We start from the raw sequence: 15,955 nt of genomic DNA on the forward strand, positions 1-15,955 counted from the left end.
TTAGCCTAAATACCAGTTTCTTGAATTTTTTATGGGCTCTGTCAATTATTATCATTAAAATTGATGACGACCTTTAATTTCTATTTCTTGCCCGCTACATAAGATTTGGAAATCCGATTACTATAGATTTAATCAGTAGTGACCTTTATGACCGGCCCGTTTAATGTACATGTTTTACAAGAGGATAACTACCCATGCCCTATTCTTTCTTTTCTAGGGAATGACATTTTGGAATATTTGTGAATATCTTCCTCAATGGTCCCTCAGATACAACGGTCATTTGTTGAGTGGTGGGGAGCGATGCTTGGCTATCCAACAACATCTACAAAGGAGTAAAAGCCGACTCAAGTTGAAACAGCCAAAGCTTTTCTCTCATCATGCTATCTAGCCTAGCTTAATTCGTTTTCTAAAATGGTTCTCTACTTCGTCTTTCTGTTTCTTCTGCTGAAGGAAGATGGTAGTGGTAGTACCGGTCTGGTGGCATCAGCACAGACGAATGAAAGGAGAGTTGTGTCCCACGTGCCAGGTGACATTATTATTGGGGCTTTGTTTTCTGTACACCACCAACCCACTGTTGAAAAAGTTCATGAAAGGAAATGTGGTGAAATACGAGAACAGTATGGCATTCAGAGAGTGGAAGCCATGCTACATGCCCTCGACAGAATCAACGCAGACCCAACACTGTTGCCAAACATAACCCTTGGATGTGAAATAAGAGATTCATGTTGGCATTCTGCAGTGGCCCTTGAGCAAAGCATTGAGTTCATTAGGGACTCTCTGATTTCATCCGAAGAAGAGGAAGGATTAGTTCGCTGTGTTGACGGATCTTCATCAGGATTCCGATTAAAAAAGCCCATAGTAGGTGTCATTGGACCTGGATCCAGCTCGGTGGCAATTCAAGTCCAAAACTTACTGCAGCTTTTTAATATACCTCAAATCGCATATTCTGCCACAAGTATGGACTTGAGTGACAAAACTCTTTACAAGTACTTCATGAGAGTGGTACCCTCGGACGCCCAACAAGCAAGGGCCATGGTAGACATTGTGAAAAGGTACAACTGGACATACGTCTCTGCGGTACATACAGAAGGTAAGATCCATCTAAACAAGAGTCAATAGAATGGTTTTTTTCTAAAATAAACCATGTAAATTTCTAAATTATAAAGTGTAGATTGGTATATTTCTTGGTTTAAAGTGTTATGTGAACATATGATGGAAGCCACAGTAGCCAGTGACCAATTGGAACACTGAATTATTGTCAGTTAGTGGCAAACCTGCTTGAAAATAAAATTATAGGTTCTAATATGTTATTGATTTAGGTTTGAACCAATATATGCTTTCTTAGTAATATGCAGCTTTTAAAATAAAATATTAATCTGGTCTAAAGTTAGGTCTAAATACAAGGAAAAATATAAAATAAAATTCTTATTTTTAAAGTATATAAACAGCAAGAAAGATGACCGACAACCAAAATACACGTTTCTTAACAGCAAAGAGAATGCAATTTAATTGGTTATTTCTTATGTCTTAACAATGATAACTACATTTAAAAGTATTATATATGTGCTTTAATTGTATAGCTATTTAATTAGATCAAATAAGCAATGTCTTCTCCTATCTGCCTGTTCAATGTCTACGCCAATAAAATAGTTAAGAATGGTTAAAATTGGATTGATGCCATTAATGCAGCGTAAAAATAAAAAGTTATTTAAATATTTGACTTGTGTGCATATACAATATTCTATTCCTCAACAGAGGGGGGCTAACGTATAGGCAGAACAGCCAGCTGCTTAACTCACCAGTGGTTTAAGGGGTCTCCAACAGTAGAAGGTGTTTTTAACTGGATCCAAAATGTGTTTTGCCACAATTTATTTTGACATAACTCAGTGTTCCGTAGTGTAATTAACCCCTTAATGACAAAGGCTCAAAATGCATTGTTTTCAATGGATTTTGGGACCGTCCATAGCCCCGGTTTAGGATGGTCCCACCACATCTTTAGACAGAAGAATTGATTTAAGTGTCTTTGGTGACTATACAGTTACTTTAGCAGGAATAGGTGCGAGGAAACGTGCACAGATTTTTTTTCTGTTTTATATGGCTGTATTTCTTTTGCATTTCTTATTTTTTCGTGTTTCTCTTTAGCCCGAGTACAATATGGTAATAATAATTGCATGATATGTCCTTGGATGGAAGCTTAATGCTACTCTGAATTGAATCCTTTGTCAAATCTGAAGTCACGACAAGAGCTCAAGTGCTCCTTTTTACTGAAGAAAAGTCACGTTGGGGAGCACATCTTCCCACACAGGCTAAAGCTTCGTGATACAATAACAAACATTATTAATGGTTATCATTCTTAGTCTGCCTGCATACCCTGATGCACAATGCTGTGCCATATAATGATGAAAGGCTCCCATGGTCTGTTATATAGTAACATAGTAACATAGTTCATAAGGTTGAAAAAAGACCAAAGTCCATCAAGTTCAACCTATATACATATTGTGTCCCTACTGTGTTGATCCAGAGGAAGGCAAAAAACCCTTATGAAGCAGATGCCAATTGCCCCATACCAGGGGGAAAATTCCTTCCCGACTCCAAATATGGCAATCAGAATAAATCCCTGGATCAACGTTCTGTCCCTATTAATCTAATGATATTAATCTATGATTTATTATATTATTAAAGTGCTACTGATTTTGCTTTATTGACTTGGCTTGGCCTGTCCTCCAACTGAAGGCATCATCGAAAATCCCAAGACATGCCCTGATCATTTCTCTTCTTGGCTACTTTAACCCTAATGTATCTTATTCTGGATTGGTCCATTCTATATGTCTAGTTTATCAGGGAGACTTAAGCCTCTTCTGATTGGCTGCCTTTTCCTTGATGACTTTCATATATTTTTATATATGGTCAAATATCCAGTTTTAGATTCTCTGGTGCTTAATCGAGGAGTCAGTTTAGCTATGGATGTGTTGATTGACTCTAAGGTTGATTTCTTGTGTATGTCCTGGGTATTCCCTCATTGATGAGCTTGTTTACCTGATTGCTTTCCTGCTCTGATAGAACCTCTACCTGGTTTTTGACCCTTCAACCTCTAGTATTCTTAGGCCACTTGGCTACTTTGATGATACCCTATCCGACAGTCATGTATCGTGTGAGAAGATATCTTTCTACTTGATACCAGTCAAGTGTCCAAAAGGCATCAAAGCCCCAAGAGCAAGTGAGTGCTCAGATACTCACCCGAACAGGAAAAGGGGGCTCTAATAAATAAAAAAAACCCTACCACAGCACTAAGCAACCTAATTTCAGGGTCCGTTTACAGACTATTGTTATTCAGTAAAGCTTTACTAGCTGTCATACAATCCGATGTTTGTTGGCACCTTCCTTTATATTATAAATTCTGTCAAGCAGAGATCTCTGAGACTCCTGCTTCTATTCAAATTTTTTATTTTTTTATTAGACCGTGCTGGAGAATCTGCTGGCCCTATATAAATAAAAGATAAAAAGCAAAAAAAAAGAAAAAAACATGTTGGATGCCTATTACAAATATATTTGTGTGTATTTTTAATTTTAATTATTACAATTAGACTGTTTTCATTTTCGCTGCCCTTTGTAAATCTAGCCCTAAAATTAATATTAATGCATCTAATAACCCAATTTCATAACCCGCCATATACAATAACTGAAAATGTTGTCAACTACCAAATGCTTAAATGTAACGCAGAATATTAAATATATACTTATTCTGTCTATGATAACATTATTTATAATGTGTCATATAAACAGGCTGATCGTTTGTATCACTTAGGTAATTGTTTCGCAGATGATAGGAACATTTAAGTCATTTATTTCCCATTTCACATTATAGCACTTATTTTGTACAGCTTTAATGAAATATAACAATAAACAGTGTTTCTGTTATATATCCAAATGTTTTTTCTAAAATATTAAAAATAAATGCCTGATGGTAAAAAAAAATAATAATAAATGTCCTAAAGAATTAATTTCAAGTACTTCTTACAATTTAAGGTAGCATGACAACCAGGTCCAGGCTGACCAAATGCCCGGTGGGCTGGTAGTCTATGGAGCCATATACTTGCCTTTACTGGCAGATCAGGTCCTTCAGTATGCGGCCGGAAGCCTCATATACGTCCTTCAAACACTGCTGGCCTTAAAGTGCCAGCGCTGATTTTAATCCCCAGTCTGGCCCCCATGACAAGTCAAATAAACTAGATACTTTTATAGGCAACAGAGCTTGAAGTCAAGATTAATAATAAATACGAATAGCGTCGACTATCTATTCTCTGTTAGAAAATTACAATTAATTTTTTAGGCTATGATCAAAATACCTCTCAAAAATGCAACTAAAATCACAGACAAGGGCAAAAGTGGGCAGAAACAAGTAGTTTCGATCCACTGATGTCATACCACATGGACCATTTCTGAATAATCAGGCTTGAAAACAAGGTTTTTCCTGCAAGGGTTTTCCCCGTCATGGAAAGTCCTACTTTATGTGTTTTTTTAGCGATAAGTGATTTAACCCCCCACCCCCAGAATTTTTACTATTAAGTTCCTCTAACTATCCATCCCAAATAATCTCCCCCTTAATAAGTGGTCCTCTAGGCACATGCTTTGTTGGCTTCATCGATATCAGTGATCTTGAGACATCTTGCGCATGAACACATCGCATCTTTCGACGACGGCTCCCTGTAGCCTAATTTTCATAACCAACAAGAAAGTCAAAACTATTTGCTTTTCAGGACAATAATCAGGTCAAGCGTCAGAATTACAGCATCATCAAGGTTTTCATATCAATATAAAACATTTCGTGGTTCATACAAAATCACAAATACTGCAAATTTTCCCAATTGTGCACATTTCCTCTGCTAAAAAAAAAGTTCTTCATTTGAGCCAAAATTCCTGGTTCTAGAACAGCCTTTAACATTCTTAAATATTCTTTTCACACAGTCTGTCAAATGTATTATTATATGTGACTATAGTGACTTTTTAGATTTTACAAGAATCACTTTTTATACATATTTTCACTATATTTTTTATTTTATATATATATATATTTATTTATTTTTTGCAGAATGATAATAAAATAACTAAAAATGTTGTCATCATGATTGCTGAATGTGATATCATCCTTAATTAAAAAGTCACTTTTGATAACGTTTTTTTTTTCAAATGTCTTTTTAATTAACTTTTTTATTCTTAAGATTAATAATTAGACTTCCATTATGCATGCAGTTTAAGAACTACAAAATTGTACTCTCTCTCATAATTAGTGAATTCTCGTGGGACGGTGTTTCTAATTTGGTTCTCCCCGAGCAGTATTTTCATTGGATTGTTATATTTTTTGTGCGATGCGGGATGTGTTAACTTTTGTTTAGGTAGTGCCTACCCACTGCCGCTGTCTTCATGATTGGCAGGTTTCATGAATTACATTCTGCCCGTACTGGAAGAATGAGGAGATGGAAGTCGTTCTTAATTAGTAGAATTGTTTCTGATGAAGGCCACAATGTCCCTGAATTCTTAATTCGTAGATACAAACCTGAAAATAACTTTTACAGGTATTCAGTAAAGATATCTTTGTTCTAACAAGGAAAACATCCTAGTAGAACCCAGAAGACCTTCTTTACACTTGTCACCTTAAGAACCTTGATGAGGACCACATTGAGAGCTGGCCCAAAAAATTTCACTTGGGTTGCTGAGAACTTGACTCCAATAATTTTCATAGAGAATTCATCTGATGTTCAGCCAAAGAATGAACCTTGAAGATCCATGGAAAATCAACTTGGGCCAACTAAGACCATACAATTTCGGAACATCTACAGTTGAGAGACATCAAAATGTTCCAGTAACTGATATTTTAAAAAAAATATATATTACTAGTTTTAAACGCTGTGGAATTCACAGAATCAGCACATTCTGTTGTGATAGTACAATTATGGATGAATACAAAATGGACAATAATATGAACACACATAAAGAAGAGAGCCTTGCTCCTGAGAGCTTACGATATATCAGTAGGTTCAGAGGCATTGACACAGAAGGCTTGATTGTAGCAGAGGTCAAGTGGAAAGGTCCTACCGCTGTTTGATATGAGGGAAGCTGCAACGATAATTAATGTAAGCCATCTACGATATATTATTCCAAACCATACATACAATTAGGGGCCAGGATGGTCAGGGTGCAATCAATAAGAAAAGGTCACAATTTGGTGTCGAGGAAGGCAGAATCAATTCAAATGTAACTAAACTGTGTACGCGCATGTGTTTCTAACTTATAAGGGGACTTATTTCCAGTACAGATGTCCCTGGATGATAAATCACCAATGGAATAACGGGATATTAACCCCTTAATGACAAAGCCCATACATGTACGGGCTCAAAATGCATTGTTTTCAATGGGTTAAGGGAACGCCCATTGCCCTTAAGAGGTTAAAAAAATAAGAAATAAATACCGCTTATTAACTTACCATAAATCACAGCCAACACTATGCATACTCGTACCAACGAGTACCTCTGTAAACGAGACACATCCCGTCCTTCCAGAATATTCAGGAAAACTGTCCATGGGGACAGCGTGGTTCTCCAAGAAGAGATCTATGCCATGTTGGTGTCTTTGTCCCCCTATTACACATGGGATTCAAGGGCACAAATTTGCCAGGAATTTTAAGAATATGTTCATAACTGAAACTTCTGTGACTTATACCACTCGCTATGGATAGATCTGGCAGGATTTATTTACTGTATCTTTAGACCCTCTAGTAATAATTAAATATAATGTAAGGAAGTTTTGGTTCATTGAGAGGGTGGTAGATAAATGGAGCACATTGGGATTGGTAGAGGCTGATACCGTGATGGAATTTAAAAATGCATGGGGTAGACATGTGGCTCCTGAATCTAAGACGAGACCAACGACTGATTAAGATCTGAGTCTTACATCAGAAAGAATGGGGAAACTAGACAGGCCAAATTATTCTTATCCCCGGTCAAATTCCTTGTTCCTATGTCTGTTAACTCTCACTCCCATCAGCAACATCGGGGATATTATCTCTCTATTCAATACATTATCCAACAGATCATTCGAATTCCATCTTATCTAGCCGAGCAATGAAATAGGAATGGGTCGGTCTGCTGAAGAGACGTTTGACACCGGTAAACCATTATGACAAAGATATCCTTGTCTGCTCTCTCTCTCTCTCTCTCTCTGCTTCTTAGATCATGTGTGTTTGGACCGTAGGCATGCCAATGTCTTTCTACTGAGACGCTCTCTTTTTTGTACTGTCGACAGTCAGCTGCTGTGCACATGTTTAAAAAAGACAGACACAGCGGTATAAATGTTGAACACTTCCTAACACGACCTGGCATCGTTTCGCAAAACAATTTCCTCGAGGTTAAAACCAGATCAGTAGAGAAAAAGCTATGAGTGAATGGATATTTATTTTTAGATAAATGTCCTAACAAAGCTGGTTTGTAAAAAAAAAAAAAAAAAATTGACATTATTCCAGTTTTATCATTTAAAGTTATTGAGTAAAGTATGGTGTTCTTCACCAGTTTCAATGTTCAATATTTATTAAGTATACCAGTTAACCAAATGGAAATCGGTACTGGTACTGAAGGAGAAGAAAGCTTACAATCTATTAGGTAAACTAGTTATTCAAACAGAATCATATTATATGCATATTGGGCATTTTACAAGAATAATTAAACTTTATATAATATCATTTTTTTTTTTTGGTGTAAAAAAAAAAGAAGATTTAACCATTTGAATAATCAGTGATAGAGACAGTATGATTGACAGTATCAACGGGACTCAGTGCATGCAAGACTCGGTAACTGATGGGGTTAGAATGCGTTGTTTGGTGTATTTAAAGTTGGCATGTATTTATATTCCTATAGTTTTTTTTTTACTAAAAATGTGTTAGTCCCTGATGAAGTCTTACTGCGAAACGCGTAGGGCTAGTATTTTCTTACATCATATCCTTGGCCAGTCTCGGGTGAATCTGCAACGAACCGTACAACGATTGTTCCATTCACAATAACAGATCCTCGAGCCAAGCTGGACATTTTTACCTATATACTACATTTAATGCATTACTAAAAATGCATCGTCCTTGTGAGCGAGGTTTTAAAAAATTAGAAAACTAAATTAGAAAACTTCAACAATGTTGGGCAATTGTATCTAATTTCTTTTCTTGTATGTTAAAATCCTACCTTCTCTATCATTGATGCCTTGAATTACTGGGATTAATAGGAGAACCCCTGGACAGTGGATCAAAACTTCTCATTGGGAAGTTCTATTTGGATTTTTTTTTATTATTTTGTATCTTTTAACCATTTGAATGGCAGAAGTCTAAGCACCTCGGTTCATGCAATCTTTACTATAAAAAAAAATACTAATATCTGGACCCCCAAGATACACTATTAAGAATGAGAAATGTAAAACAGGCAGGAAGACTCCTAAACCCCACTTGAACATACTGTATTTTATCAATATTTGTTCTACGCCATTATTTAATATTATAAAGAATAAAGAAATAGTATATGAAAAAGAAGAAGAGAGAGAGAAAGGCAAAAGTTAAAGAAAAAAAAAAAAAAAGAATAAAAGAGAATTCAAATCATACCCATAAATTTATGCGTAAGAAATATGGAATATCACTGTACGTATATGTCTTTGTTTTGTTTTTTTTTGTTGTTTTTTATTTCTCTTTAAAAAAAACAAAAAAAATACTAATTTTAGCTACATTTTTTTGTTTTTCTATTGGGCATAATTATAGATCCTCTGCTAAGTGTATTCACTCGAGTACTTTCCCCGCTGCTGAAATCTTTACGTTACAGACATCTGGCTATGACAGACAGACAGGCGTGTTTAATGGCAAATTCTTTGCTTTCTCCTTGCTTCCATGCACAGCTGTCGAGAAGCCGAGAGTTTAATGAGAAAGCAGACACATGAAATCATGAGCAATGACAACCCGTGCTCTCTCATTATTGGCATAAGTAGGACAGGATTCTCATTTCTGCTCCGTCTCCATGTGCCGAGCTGTGGCTAACACACAGAATAACCTTGGTGATCCATATGGTTTAGACGGCATCCTAAACCCATTACAATAATTTGCACAAAGAGTTGAATCACCGTTGTAGAGAAATAATAGTCGAAACATATATATATTTTTTTCTAGTTACATAACTTTAGCAGAGTCACACTATTTTTTTGTCCAATTACATATCTGGCTTCAGTGACATCATATTTCTACTTCCTTCTGCATTAAAAATATTACAGTGGAAGTGGCTCTGTATGCATGTGGCGATTTCATAATAAAACATGTGCTCTCTTTAGTTCAGAGCGTTAATATAGACTAGTTTCATTATTAAAAAAAAAACTATTCAGATCTCAGGGATCTACAAGGCTGATTAATTAGCCAGGTTTTCAATACAAAGCTGACAGCGTTTTCACAGACTACTAAATAACAGCTTGGCCGCTGACGAGGAACACCCAGATCTATTGGTTTCAGAAAATAACTGGACTGGCAACAGTTGATTAAAACTATTGATCTGCGCGGCTACTCGTGCAGCTTAAAAGTTAGCGGAAACCAATTATTTCATTAAAAAACAACATTTACTAGGCGTTTGACAATCTACAACATAATTGTCACTCGTGACTGCTAATTTTCTTTACAGTGACACGGAAAATAATTATTACCGCCGCAGTAGGTAAAGAAACAACCGTTTCTGGAGATGTCCTGGATATGTCTATATGCACACACACACACACATATTCCACTCATTGACTATCTGCCTAGAATTTAACTAGGTCCTTTGGCAAGTTATTTAATCCTTCCCAGCAAGCCCAGACTGGTTATCTGGCACACCAGGCCAATGTCTGGTGGGCTTCTTGCCGTCAACACTCCATACTCACCAGCGGATATCTTGTAGGATAAGAGCATAAAAATGTAACATTGGACGCACGTACATCATTCCCTGCAGGCCCAGACCAGTTATCTGGCACACCAGGCCCATGTCTGGTGGGCTTCTTGCCGTCAACGCTCCATACTCACCTGATCTGCCACCAGCGGATATCTCGTAGGATATGCCTGGCCGCATGCAACGAGAGCATAAAAATGTAACGTTGGACGCACGTACATCATTCTCTGGGAGCAGAATTAAAGTACTAGAGCCATCTCATCATCCCCAGTCTGGCCCTGCTTCCTAATATTCCTAAGAGTCTATGGCCAGCAGTTTCGCATGACATCACTCTGGCCAGGTTATGTGAGTTGCATGATGAGGTCACAGGATGTTGAGCCCATGGAACATCTCTTCAAATCCAAAGCAAATTGACTGTTTTGGTTTGGCAACCCCACTGGGAAAAATGCCCTTGTTAGTGGTTGGCAATACTGCGCAGGACACGGTTCTACTCAATGACAACCGTTCTTATCAACATGGCAGCCATGAGAATGACCCAATCACCAGGAATTCCAATAGTTGCCATGGTGATACATAAATATATATATATAAACATATCTTCCCTGATAGTGTGGTACTAGATTTCCCATCATCAATATACAAGTAAATTAGACGTGGTTACAAGCATAAACTGTACATAATTGATGAACAATATACACCGTTTTGGCATTTGCACAGATGGGGTAAAGTCATTTTAAATATTTTTTTTTATAAAACATGACATAATAAATATGTTCCGGGGAAGGTAGTAATACAGCTAAATAAACTTAGGTAATATCTTTAACAAGTTTAATACGGAAAACATTTTTAATCATTTTTTTATCACATAGCAACCAAGCATGTTGCTATGCTTACATAGCGAAGGACAAAAATACATTTTCCCCACACAGAATATGTAAACTAATATGCTGCTTTTTATTTTTGTGCTAACAAAATTGCAAAAAGCAATACCAAATTGTGTTATTAAATAATAAATGTTTCCATTTATTAAACATAATTTTATATTTATATTATTAAAAAAATATTAGGTAAATATGACCTGAATATTTGAATTCAAAGGTTTTTTTTTTTAACATTTTTTAAGCACTTTTTTTTTCTTACGTTCGAGGGGATACTGGACCCCCTAGCCCTGTAAAGCGTTTTGGCCATATTTTCAAAGGGAAAACATAATTATTTTATGTAGGACATGGGCCAAACATCTCCTACACGGCAAATAGCAGCGCGGTGGGGAAAGTATACCCCCCATTTTACAGAAGACCAAGTGGTTATTGCATGCATTATATATCTATATATATAATAATGCAAGTGTATATAAAGACTGGAGTGTCCATTTTAAACAGGATCTTCCTTACCAGCCCGCTTACACTATGGACGGTGTGCCAAGCTGGCACAGCCTCCATAGACTACTTTAAAAAGGTGTTGTCATCAGAGCGCAAGGGCATGACATCATATCCCAAAGCTCCACTGTGAGGAGTATTTCTACTTTTTATGGACTACAAGTCCCACGATCCCCAGACAGCCACGTTATCTTTTGGAGTGGTAGCTAAACTACAACTAGAGCTTCAGCAAAATGTGCTCCTTATTTGCGTATCACTGCCCATCATCCCTTGCTGGATACAGTCTGTCACTGTTGTGATAGCGTTACGCGTACTTTTCTGTTCCTGCGATGCGTTTTCTAGTTTCTAGTGCTCTAAGTCAATAGATCGTTAATGAATGTAAGACGAAATGGCCCTTTATGAATCAAATCAAGTACACGTTCATTGTGCTTGTGAGTGGAGGACGTGTTTACAGGGATAAAGTAACGCAGCGAGCATCTTTAGTTCTCTTTACCATGGAAACACCACTCAGCATAAAACAATGTTTTCTTTATTCTTTAAGCGTCTTTCTTCCCGGTTACCTTTAACTGAGTGCCAGGAATGGGTGATGAGCCATGAATCATTGTGCCCTCTTCCGCCTTAAATAACAAAGCGGTGAAAATAAAATATATTTTTCAGGAGATTAACGCCAGTGGACAGGATGTTCCAAACTCCTATCACACTTAACCAGCATTACTACCATCAAGACTAGCTTGGGGTTTACATTAATATATATTTATTTATACAGCTCCAGCAGCAGCTCTGTTACTATAGGGGGCAGTGAAAATACTTGCCAAGTTGGCTCTATATTAAGGTTTTATTAGGGCCAAATTGTGGATAAAGACACTTTAAGGGCGGTGTGACCGGCGGATAGATATGAAAGGTCACGAGTTAAGTCTTTATGCTCATGTAGCGTGCGGCTGGGCATATCCAACCTCTGGTGTATGGAGCGATGGTGGACCACAGGTCACCATCCAAGATGGCCAAGATGACCAGTCTGAGCCTGGCTCTGCTTACTGAATTTGTTGTCTGTGATGAATACTGTTGACTGAGAAGAACAAAGAGAGTTTGACTCAGAAACGATATAGAAAATAGAAAGCAAGTGTGTGTTATTGTATACCTTTTTACAGGTATAAAGTAGAATGTTGGGCCATAGCCTGCAGCTGAGGATTGACGTTATCCCAATAACGATTATGATTCACCTTCCTGTGTTTGACTCTGACTTGCCAATTCCATTGGGTTCCTGCCTGTGCCATCCCCTTGGCCTTTCCTTCACATGCCCCAGATATTTTTCTTCCCAATTGTGTTCATTTTTGGCTACCAGAACTTTCAGACGCTTCCTCGGGATGGGATCTGTAACCTAGGAAACCGAGCTGTTCACTTTCAGCAATGTAAGAGATTAGTAATAAGAGAGAGTGTAGCTCAACCCAGAAGAGAAAGCCTAATGGCTTCCCTTGTGATGAGCCTGTGTTGCCTTTTTCCACCCTTCTTGTTCCCTTGGCGGACGGAGTTCCTCTGGAACTGGGGTGAGATCACCTGGAAACTAAAAAAGATGGACATTTCTGAATAGCAATTTTAACTTATTATTGAACTGCATCCATTCTTCTATAAACAAAAAAAATGACCAACCTCAACCACCTAACGTTGCATCTTCAAACCCTGAAGTTAAGTTAAAGAGAACGCGTCACCATAACAGATTTTGTCATGACTTAATTCATTTATTACAGCCGTCTAGCTCATGCATCTCGTTTGTCAATCAGTATAATTGGTTCCCAGCTTTTCTAAGATTCTATTTTAACTCGGGGCAGCTGAAATTTGTGTCGTAGTTTGACATAACTACAGGGCTGGACTGGGGATTAAACTTGGTCTGGCACTTTAAGGCCAGAGGCCGATAATTGACATACATGCAGCTGCCGTACGCTACTCTTTTACACTCTCGTAGCGTTCGACTGCCTCTATCACGTAAGAAGCCACGCACTAAAGGACCAAATCTGCCACATGAGTATCGGAAGAGGTTATTGTGTGATTCCATCGGCCATCTGGCTACCTGGAGTTTGCCAGATGGCCAGTCCAGGCTTCTAACTAGCATTATGTAATCTCACTCACGTCCTGACGTTCTCTCTTATCTCCACCATTAGAAATACCAATCAGCAACCTAGTCATGAATTAATAGCAACTTAATAGGGGTGATAACTGACTGGGAAAGAATATTATGCTGATTCTAAGAACGGGAAGTTAGCCCATGATATACACACGCTGAACAATGATGTTCTTCGGGATAATAAGTATATTTTAGTGGTAGGCTGGTCATGATTAGTGCAGACCCAATATATCACCGCTCTCGAGTGTTAATCTTTAGAACAAAATGTAAGCTTTATTATATTAGCATAAATGTTCCTAAAGATAAAACTACTAAATTAACCAGAGGACTCGTCCCGTGGGCTGCCTGAATCACGGCAGAGAACCGCTGTGCTGCTGATGAGTAAAGCCCTCTAATTCATAGGGAGACGGCTAAATAGCCTAATCGTAATTATTCCCCCTATCTCCGCAGATTCTACACTGCCATTCCCCTAAAACAATATTACAACCAGCCTGCAACAACGCTGCCAGCCGCTATCTACAGTACTTAAAATTCTAACCTTCCTCTGGGTAAATGTACCCTTCCCGGCACGCGTTTCGCCGCGTACATTTTACCAAATGCCGATTCGAATTTTCAGTAGATAGTAAACCAGGAACACGTTCACCATGTTAATAAAAGTGTTAACGACTATGGATCTGATTACATAAAATGATTCCAGAGTGACTTAAGTAAATAAGGGGATAGAGAAATCTTTCCGATAACTGTGCAGAATGACGGTTTGACAGCTTAACGTTTTATCATATTCCAAAGAACGTTAACATTTTGGATATTGTTAATATAGGATTTTATATTTATATTTTATATTTATATATTTATTATGTTTTATTTATATATACTGTAGGCAATGCAGTAACACATGCAAACGTTCCAACAGTCACAATGCCATTTGTGGTTTCAGCCAAATGACAACACAGATTAAATCTTTTCTTAAGCTAATTTTTACAACAAGACTGGAATAAAGAGACCGTTGGAAGCAATCGTTAAATGTTATTTTCAGTTGAAGCAAGAAGCATAGAGGGTCTTTAGGTTAACAACGATAAATCACTCCAATTAAGAGCATTCTGAGATTGAGTTTGCATTAGAGATTTCATAACAAGGTAATTCCAGTGAGGTTGTCAAGCAATCACATGGAGACCGTTACAAACAAGAAGAACATTTATATAGACGTTAGTATTCTTATTCGTATTTTTTTTGTGCATTTGTATTCGGGCAAACATGAAAACTAACACGAAGGGTGCGTTCAGCCCGAATACCGAAGAAATGAACATGGCGGCAGCAAAACGTATACTAATCTTCATGTTCGTCTTCATTAATCTACTATTCCCCATCTAGCCTACCTTATCTACGCAGCATCAAATAGGTTAACGGGAGCGGAAATCCGTAGGTTCGTGCGAGGAGTTAAAGGTCCGTGCGACCGACTCTATTGGTCGCCAGCAGGGGCTCCCTCTGGCATCAACAAATCTTATGGACTCTTACGGACCTTTAACTCCTGATGGTGAAACTCCTGCTCCAAGAGTTAAAGGTCCGTACGAGCGACTTTATTGGCAGGCAGTCTCTCCAGGTGGAGTTTCACTGTCAGGAGTTAAAGGTCTGTAAGAGCTCTCTAAAAGCTGTCCTGATGGGTTAGAACTCACCTGTACGACCTGATGTCTTCGGGGTATGCCCAAAGAATATTTATCTCTTTTATGATTTCATTAAATTGCAATACATTTTAAACACCTAAATATACTTTCACACCGCAATGCAAATTCTTTGTTACAAAAACTTTGATATGGTAACCATATTTATGTTTAAGTGAGAATAAGCCCGTGAAAAACTCATATCCAATGCAAAACGGTAACGGAATCTAACACTGAATAGTGATTTTACAATGTCCTATATCGCGTAGGTCTGGCAATACATCTGCCCCTTCCAATCTTAGATTATACAGGTTCTTCTCCGTTTCCCATGATAATTCAGTGGTTCCTACTCCAAGGCTCAAATAAAGGGGTTTATTCAAGGGAGAGATGGCAGGAGAGTTGTAGTTTCTGCTACCTCCTTTCACTTTTTATTCTAAATGACCAACACTGGCAGGTTCCTCCAGCAAAAAGGGCTGAACTTGCCCTGTATAATGCATTATTATAAGGTGAGTAGACTTTGAAGAAGAATAATGTATAGTTAAGTCAAGGGGTTGGAACCCTGGTCCCCCCTCCAACTCTCCATTTCGTGAATAAACCACACAGTCATCATTGTTTGAAAAGCTGACACTAGATACTAGACTTGTGTGTTTATATTCGGGAGAACACGAATACGAACATGAATGTTATGTTTTCGTTGTTCAAACCGAATAACGAACAAACAAATACGGCGGCGGATGAAAGTACATGAAGACGCACAACACGTAGAATCTTCCTAGCTAATATCCTTGCCCCCCCATATAAATCACTGCCTCTTAAGGCTTCTGTAATATAGCAAGGGTTAATACGGGAATCTGTAGTTTCGCACCAGGATTT

General features: G+C 37.8%; 1 protein-coding gene across 1 annotated transcript in view; it reads left to right on the forward strand.

The window, feature by feature from the left end:
* Window positions 1-411: 411 nt before the first annotated feature.
* LOC149280615 (metabotropic glutamate receptor 5-like) overlaps window positions 412-15,955 on the forward strand; it is a 108,339-nt gene continuing 92,795 nt past the window's right edge. Inside the window, exon 1 of the mRNA XM_089500325.1 lies at window positions 412-1,090. Within this exon, the coding sequence (XP_089356451.1) occupies window positions 412-1,090 (679 nt within the window). The remainder of the gene's footprint in view (window positions 1,091-15,955) is intronic.

Source organism: Sceloporus occidentalis, unplaced genomic scaffold, assembly GCF_023333645.1.
Source record: "Sceloporus occidentalis isolate IW3139 unplaced genomic scaffold, rSceOcc1.0.p SCAF_151, whole genome shotgun sequence".
Lineage (NCBI taxonomy): Eukaryota > Metazoa > Chordata > Lepidosauria > Squamata > Phrynosomatidae > Sceloporus > Sceloporus occidentalis.